At 37.0% G+C, this 9,064-nt stretch overlaps 1 protein-coding gene across 1 annotated transcript; it reads left to right on the top strand.

The window, feature by feature from the left end:
- The first annotated feature begins 5,295 nt into the window (after positions 1–5,295).
- On the top strand, positions 5,296–6,900 carry LOC145679116 (glutamate receptor-like). Its single transcript, XM_081749709.1, has one exon. The coding sequence runs from the start codon at positions 5,296–5,298 to the stop codon at positions 6,898–6,900; it is 1,605 nt and encodes a 534-aa protein (XP_081605835.1).
- The last annotated feature ends 2,164 nt before the right edge of the window (positions 6,901–9,064 follow it).

Genomic DNA, 9,064 nt, shown 5'->3' on the forward strand with positions numbered 1-9,064 from the left:
CTTATAATAACCTCTTTATTGTACATCATTACAATACAATCCCTTGTACAATGTTATTAGGAGGTCACTTTGCAGGCCAGTTGACAAGTTCATCATAAAATTCAAGGTACTCCTGTGGTATGTATTGCAGTACCTTCTTGATATCGTTTATTTTCTGAGTACTGATTTGAAGTTTTGTCTCTGGATACGCTGAACGCATTGGTAGGGTCACATGCAGTGGGTGTCTAAGTCCAAGTCGAAATGTATGTTTTACCAAGCTGTCGATGAACGCACTAGCAACGACAGTGTCGGGTGCATTTGCTGAATATACAAAATGCGAAAACTGAAATTTTGAGGGACTGTTTTTCATCACGTGGAATACCAGACCTACTTGATTATTTTTCTTGAATAACGAAGGCCACCAAGACTTATAATCTATGATATCAGATACATCAGTCATTTGGACAACAAAACTTCGCTCTTTGTTCGAACAAATTATTATCTCCGCATACTCTTTTGGTACATAAAGTCGATCATTTCTTTTCAAGACTCTTTTAACCATAGCAAACAGTCGATCATTCGGCAAGTATGAGTGTCCTTCCTGCGGAAAATACTGATTTATTGACTGAAATCGACCTAGGTGAACTAATGCTAACAGAAACCTGATCACTGAATGATTCCTGTTTTGACCTGTACAACTATCTGGGAAAACATGAAGATGTTTTACTGTGGTAGGAACGTTGTCATTGATAAAATCTAACACAAAAGATACAACTTCATTAGGTCCTTTGCGTCCTTGTCCTTCGTGGTACGTATAAAAGGTAGTTTTGTCTGTTCTCAAGGAAGTTACACAGAAAACATTCACAGTTAGTTGTCGCAGATAAAAAATATCTTGAATGGGTATTTCAGGTAAATACACGTTTTGCATAAAGTCAAATGAGATGGCTGCCACTGAACTATCTTGAAAGCACTGCTCTGTAACCTCTTGCATTTTCCTGTAGAATTTGTTGGCACGTCTCTTGTGCACCTCCAGCTCAGCACTTGCAGCTCGTTTTGCATTATCGTTGAGCGTTTTACTCTTTATCTTTACAGAGAGTTCTTCACAACGAGAACAAGTGTCCACTTGAGGGCGACCAAAACGCAGTTTAAATGTCTCCTTAAAGACAGTACGATATAAACTGTATGAAACCTTTATATCAGCATGTTTTTCAAGGAACAACTTATGCATTAATTTTAAAGTAAGCTTTGCACGTAAATACTTCACATTTTGGTTGGTGTAATGACCTTGCTTTGTAGGGAAACTACTTATGTGATTCATAATGGCTTCTATTATTTCATCTGGCTTTGCATTTGAAGGAATTGATTTACCTCTCTTATCAATAATGGGCTTGTTCACTGCGACAAGGTGACAAATTCAACGTAGCCTACCTGCAGACAAACCTAAAATGTTGATAAATGCTTTCTTACATACAGTGGTTCTGCCGCTACTTGTCTTTACACTGTACACAAACGTATTGTTTTTCGGTTTGTCATTTTCACCATGACGAGGGCGCCTAGTCTTGACTTGCTTTCGTGACACCAAGCCCTGCAAAAACGCATCTTGGTCGTCTTTAGTGTAAAAATTTCGAAACTGATGAAGAGCATCTTCCCTGTCACTTGCACTCACACGTTGAAAGCAATGGCTGCGACACTGACAGACTCTCCTTGCAATTATTTGCGGTACAAGTTTCCCTTTGTAATTGGTATACGCTTCACCTTTCAGTCTCGCTTTTTTAATCTTTTCTTACTTAGATAAAGGACGGGGTTCTGCAACGTTTTTCTGCATACCTGCAGTCATACACACTACTTCCGACATGTTTGCTAAAACTACAACAGTTGACAGTCTACAGTGCAATTTCCCATCAGTACAACGTTTCAAGGAGAAAGTGCACATGTCGACGACATGTGTATTTTCACCTAAAAACGAAAATTTTAATACCAATATAACAAGACAAGGAAAGGCTTGACATGTGCACTTACCTCACAAACTATTTGTCTACGTATAGCAAACAGTAATGGTATTAACTCAATTTCGGCCAAAACTTCACACGTGTCGTTAAAAAAAAAAAAAAAAACCGATTCATTTAGGTCTGAGCAATATACAGACTTAAAATGGACTATACGATCAGTGGCAACGTGTAGAGCTGAATGTTTCTTGTTGAATTATATAGACGCTAAAAAACGCCGCTTTGGCGTTGAATTTTTAAAATATAAGTAATTTTCCTTTGTCAGTCGTGAATTTATATTGCAAAAATGTGGTTGTTTCTCAATTAAATAACATTACTAATAACAATATGCATTGGAAATTCGCACCCTAGAGCAAACAACACAACAAACAATTGATATTTAATGTGTGAAATATCAACCATAACCGTTCAATGGATTTCTAAACTGCATATAATGTTGCACATGTATTTCTTTCATGCGTTCGGTTATCAAGCGGACCATTACCAAGGCACCGATCCTAACGTTGCCATAGTAACAGTTGATACAGTCAATGGCCTTGGGTTTCCATGGACACAGACCCACGGTTGTCAAAAGAACTGTCCCCGAAAGGTAACCGTTTTCATGACAAATTAGTACAAGGCGGCTCCCTGTTGGCAAATGAGACAAATTACTCAAATACTCTACACTGAGAAAAATCCGTTCTCCGGTCAGCGATATATTGCACAAATATACGGAATCCTTTTGCTTACTACGGAAATCTGTACGGAGCATACGTTATCCGTATGCTACATAGACAATGCCCTTAGATGTTATATACATCATGCCGTTGCAGGATGTCTGATATCTAACAGTCTTCCTGATACTACATACATATATGTATGTTACCTTTGTCAGCTATATGTTATATACGTATTGTTTCATACAGAAAGTACGTACAGATGGGACACTTATATAGAAAATATTATAAAAATATGCGTTTTCAGTTATACGTTTGCTGTATGTTAAGTCCAAAATCTACAGAATTCACAAATGTAACATAAGATTTTACGTACGCCACACACAATTTGTTTTCAGTGTAATTTTGCCAAACAACATCGTTTGTTTGGTTAAAATGTTTAGTGAAATACTTTGCAAAGATAAAACAGAAATTTCATTTTTAAAACTGGAGTCTGAAACTAGTCAAAATACATGGAAATCAACCATGCACATCTATCTGAGTGTAAAATAGCTTGCTTATGAAGTAATAAGTTCATCTTTCTAAACAACCATAAGATGCCAGGGGAAAACTAGTCAGATACCTCGACCCGTGTCGAAGTTAGTTAGTATGGTTAAAATGTTACACTGGTCGGCATGAAAAGCCTCCCACGAGGGTAAAAGTGTGTACCAGATAGATTTCGAGAAGCTGATTACGAATATCTCATCGAGAAAGTTCCAGCACGAAAGTTTTTAGGCGGGTTGCTGTTTCCATAATTGACACAAAAATCGTATTTTTCGTATTTAATATGTGTTTTTCGTGTTTGGAGCGCATAATTCTCAATTTTTATCTTAATCCAAGAACTGTTGCTACGCTATATCCCAGGAACATTCTTTTCTCTAGCTCACGACCCCCCGGAAACGTACCCCCTCCCCTTGGGTTGCAAAGATTAATTGTCATTCCACAATGCATACACTAAAACATAGGTGTTATTGACGAAGAAAGGTATCATAATCAACTTTCGATCATTCGTCGGCTCCCTTTTGTCTAGACGACAGACAGATTGTTGAAAAAAAGGCACCAAGACATATACCACGTTGTCGCGTGAAACAAATATTTCAGTTTCGAGTTGATGTTCTTGTTAGAAGGCGGTGTTACGCTGTGTCTGTGTATACCTTAGGTGAAAAATATTTCTGCATTAAATATAGAAGTTTGTGTTAAACGAACATGCCAAACTTGCAACAATTCGACACATTTTTTCTGCTACATATGTGGGGAAGTGATTTTCAAGGGAGAAAGTAGGCCATTGTTACTGTTCCTGAAGACAGCCTACCATCTGTACTTCGGGTGTAAAATCGGCGACCAGGATCGCGTTTGGGCTCCGAAACAAAGTTGTAACTCGTGTGCGCGTACTCTCACAGGATGGTTGAAAGGTACACATAAATCGATGCTGTTCGCCGTACCTATGGTTTGGCGCGAGCCCCGTGGTCATGTTTCAGACTGTTACTTCTGCCTTACTAATATAAAAGGTTTCTCAAAAAACATGAAGCATAAAATACAGTATCCTAACTTGGATTAGGCGAGGAGACCTGTAAAACATGATGTTTGTCTGCCTGTACCCGTACCAATAGGCTCATACACCCTGTGCAGTGTTTCATTCGATAAAGAACCTGCTGCTTGTGAGGATGTTGCACAATCTTCGAGTACACAGTTAGATCCCAATTACGCTCCAATGCCTGACACTAATGAACCACATGTGATAAGTCAGGAAGAGATGAATGATCTGATCAGAGACTTAAACCTTCCAAAGTCTAAGGCCCTGTTGCTTGCATCACGACTTCAACAATGGAATCTACTAAACCAAGATGTGAATATATCGATGTATAGGAAAAGAGAAGTGAGTCTAGTTCCTAATTTTACAATGGATGGTGATTTGGTGTATTGCAGTGACATTCCATCGCTTATGGGACAACTGAAATTAAACTACAATAGTGAAGATTGGAGGGTATTCGTAGATTCCTCTAGGATAAGTCTCAAGGCAGTGTTACTAAACAATGACAATGAAAAGCCATCCATCCCTATTGCTTATGCTGTACATATAAAATAAACATATGAGAACATGCAAAACCTATTGCAGAAAATAAAGTACGAACAGTTCCAGTGGTCTGTATGCGCTGACCTTAAGGTTATTGCCATCCTCACCGGTTTACAAGGAGGTTACACAAAGCACTGCTGCTTCTTGTGTCATTGGGATAGTCGATCCAAAGATCAATACAGCATTACAAAATGGCCGCCAAGGAAGCAACTGGTCCCAGGGGAGATGAACGTGGCTAATGAACGTCTTGTGGATCCGGAGAAAATATTGTTACCACCCCTTTATATCAAATTAGGGCTCATGAAGGTCTTCGTCAAGGCTCTGAACCGAATTGGTAAAGCATTTCATCATCTCAGAAAACTATTCCCAAGACTCAGCGAGGCCAAGGTGAAAGAAGGTGTTTTTACGGGACCTCAAATCAGAGACGTTTTTAAGTGATATTTTTGTAGTCGTACAAGAAAACGTTTCACCTATGTTCTATACAAAACTCATCAAAGTGTTGCAGCATTCTGATCATCCTCTAGTGTTATTAGATGTTACAATGAACTCAATAAGTGCTAGTGAAGAGCGAAGAGGGACTTTCTTGATAATAGCAGATAACATGGAGTCTGCAATGAATATAATAAAGAGTGGAACTAAAATGCAAATATGGTGGAAACAATCGATATTTGTCATTCTTTTAACTTCATTGGTTACCATTACTGAAAAATCCACATCGGCATTCTTCTTTAGTTGTTGGAATTTGCAGATGCTTAATGTATTCGTAATATGGACTGTTGCCAACACCAAATCGTCAAATATATATTCGTATAGCCCTTTCTTAAAAGGGCCAGTTACAGACCAAAGTAAAATAACAATTCTTTCAATCACCAAAAATAGAAGACTTGTTGAAGATATCCCCTCAAAATTGGCCAACCTGAACAGATATCCATTAATTGCGTCATCAGCTTTTCTGATTACCTCCAGTTCTGTGTCGCCTCAAAAGGATGATACCGTACATTATGGTGGCACAGCAGGAAAGTTATTCGAGGTCTTAGCAGAAAAAATGAATTTTACACCAATCCACAGGTATATTCATCCAAGAAATTCCATAGGTTCCAAACTACCGAATGGATCTTGGAGCGGCATTGTTGGGGACCTTTTTCATGGGCGTTCTGATATAAGTTGCAACGAAGTTGTCGTACATTATGACCTGTATAAACATTTGGACATAACAGATCCTCTACGGTTTGACGTTTCCTCCTTCATCGTACCACGATCTGCATTTGCACCTTATTGGACAAATTTTATTCTATCTGTTCGCAAAGAATGTTGGGTTCTTATTCTTGCCACAATAGCTGCGACTTCCATTGTTTACGCATTACACTCCAACTTCGAAAACTCATCATATGGAAGTAAGGGCATACTGACGGTATGGAGTGTATTTTTGCAGATATCTGTACGCAAGCAGCCACTTAGTATTATGAATAGATTTGTGTTTATTATATTCGTATATTTTAGTTTAGTTATTACATCTGTTTATGTAGCCCAAGTCATGAAATTCCTTGCAGCACCTCTTAGAACACCTGATTTAGATACATTACAAGACGTTGCTGACTCTAATTTATTTGTTGGTACCACAGAGGATCAAGCCATGGTCTTAAAGGAATCATCTAACCCAGCTGTTCATGAAATATTCAAAAGGATGAAAATAACTCGAGGATTGGAAACACTAAAATTGCTGTATAGGATTGTTGAAAAAAGAGATGCAACATTTATTGGTTCGAAAAGTATTCTTACATTTTACGCGGAAAATATTCTTATTCGTCGTCCAGGTGAATCTTTGGTCCACATCGTGAAACAAAGTGTTGCAACTAACATTTCTATTTTTCCACTTCCTAAAGGATCACCATATACATCAAGAATTAATGAAATTGTTAAGAGAATTGTGAAATCAGGGTTACTTTTAAAATGGCTTAGTGATGCCCTCAAGAATAAGGGATCATCTTCTTCAAGGACGACAAAAAGCGAACACGTAGTTGTGGTGCTAACTTTAGAACATCTTTTCCCACTTTTTGGTGTTTTAATTGTTGGTCTGTCACTTGGTTTTATGGCTTTCATTGGTGAGAAAGTGATATACGCTATGAAAAGGAAGTTTTATACGTAGATGTGTGCGTGTTTAAATAATATAAACAGCGCGGTATTTTAAGCCGAAAGTGCGAATGAAGAATGTATGTTTATTTCTTCTGTCTTACGGAGAGGTACCGAGTAAACTAACAAATTAAAAAGTAACAGTGGAGGGATAAACTAAAAGTAGTATTTGAGTATAACGTGTACATGAAAGTATATATTATAATTAGGATTAAAGATTCAGAGTCATTTTAGTGTGATATTAAGAATTTGACTAACGCATGGTAATTGCTAATTTCCGTATTTGCAAACACGTCAATGAAGTTAGCAAACGTTTTATATTTAAAAAAAAAACAGCCACGAATTTTCTGCAGGGTTGTTCAAACATAATAGGAAAAAATCAAGGTAAGAAATAAACATAACATTGTAAAGCAATGCAATCAAGTAAATTACTTACCATATAATATTCTAGCAATTAACATCTCTCAATTATTTTCTTAATATAAAATGAACAAAGAATATTACTAGTAAAGGATATTTGTCTGGATAAAGGATTCATAACACTACCATTATCTGTTGACTCATTTATGTGTAAAGTTTGTGTGTATATGCATGTTCAAGCATAACTCTGGAACTCCTGGAGCAATTTCATCCAAATTCGGTACATATATCACTTAGAGCATGGAAAAAATCTGTGGGGATAAGGCAACCCTAACGCCTCCTAGAACTCCCCTGGGGACGAAATGTAATAAAAGTAATCGCAAATTACCAAGATTAATGTTGAATGTATAGCTTTCGGGATTCCTGAGAAGAATACTACTGACACTTTCTGTCATGCCTCATCGTATGACAGTGAAAAACAGTGGAAAATAATTTGTCCAAAAGTACCAACTTAAGTATTGAATCCATAGTTTTCGGAGTCGTAAACTGATTGGTGAACACCCAATGGTATTTAAGAAGAAATTTAGTCAAGAATTTGCATGCCACCTGTCCTGTGAATTGAGAGGGTTATTCATTTCTTTATTTTTTTGCAATGCCAAAGGCTAAAAACTTTCAAAAGAGCTAAACGAAACAGAAACCCGGAAAGGACGGGGAGGGGAGTGCAAAAATTAAAATTTTTAAATTTTTATATTGTCTACTGACATAAGTGGGTTTTAGCAGCCAAAAAGAAGGATGACTTCTGGGATGTCGTCCTCCAAAATGCCAAACCAGGTGGCCTAATAATTTCAAAATCCAATTGGTAGTCCTACTACAACGTACTTCTAAATGGAATCACGAAATGGAAACAAATTCATGTTGTGTAGGTATGAAATGTCAGTTCGATTAGCTCAGATGTTGACTTCCAAAACAGAGCAATGTAAGTGGAGATGAGAACTGACAATTTACACGTAACTAAGATCATGAGAGCTTATGATTTAATGTGTAAATGAGAACTTAATAATTTCAAGACAAATTCTAACCAAAGCATATATTAAGTAATTAACAATAGCGTTAAAGTTTCGGAAAATTAACTTTGCCTTCATCAGGTACATCATGAAATACAATTTCTAAGATTACAGCTTTTATACTTCTTAAAATGAGAGGAGGTAATCCCATGAACCAATCACATTCTTCCTTTCCTTTTTAACAATTTTTAATTAATACATATGCAACTTTTAATAATCAACTTTCACTAAGAGCTAAACTTTTAAGTGACACACCTGTGCATTCCTAGTGAATAACTTTCACTTTTGAAAAACATAAACTTTAAATTGTCTATCCGCTGTTCATTACACCTATTTTTACCTCTTCTTTCTTCTGTTTTATCCAAAATCTTCCTTCATACATCATGTATATTTAGTTCGCAATTCCAATTCATATGTTTCTCGCTTCCTTCCTTTCTTATCCATTCTGCCTTTTTTTCATTTTCTTATAATGCTTCTTTTCTCCTTTTCCAGCCTCTTTACGCCTTCCCAGTCTATTTCATGTTCTGTCTCCCTTACATTTTTATATATAGCGTTACTATCTCTCTTCAATCTAACGTCGTCCCTGTGCTGTTTAACTCTTTCTTGTAACCTCTTTGCTGTTTCTCCTATATAACTCGTATCACATTCATTCCATGCCACTATTTTAAGATATCACTGTTCTAGGAGAAGGAAAAATGGAGCTGTAGTGAATTTAGTAATTACACACTTTTACGATTCCAGTGCAATAATGCTGAA

The sequence above is a fragment of the Thermobia domestica genome, chromosome 2, assembly GCF_964235325.1.
Source record: "Thermobia domestica chromosome 2, izTheDome1.hap1.1, whole genome shotgun sequence".
In the NCBI taxonomy this organism is placed as follows: domain Eukaryota; kingdom Metazoa; phylum Arthropoda; class Insecta; order Zygentoma; family Lepismatidae; genus Thermobia; species Thermobia domestica.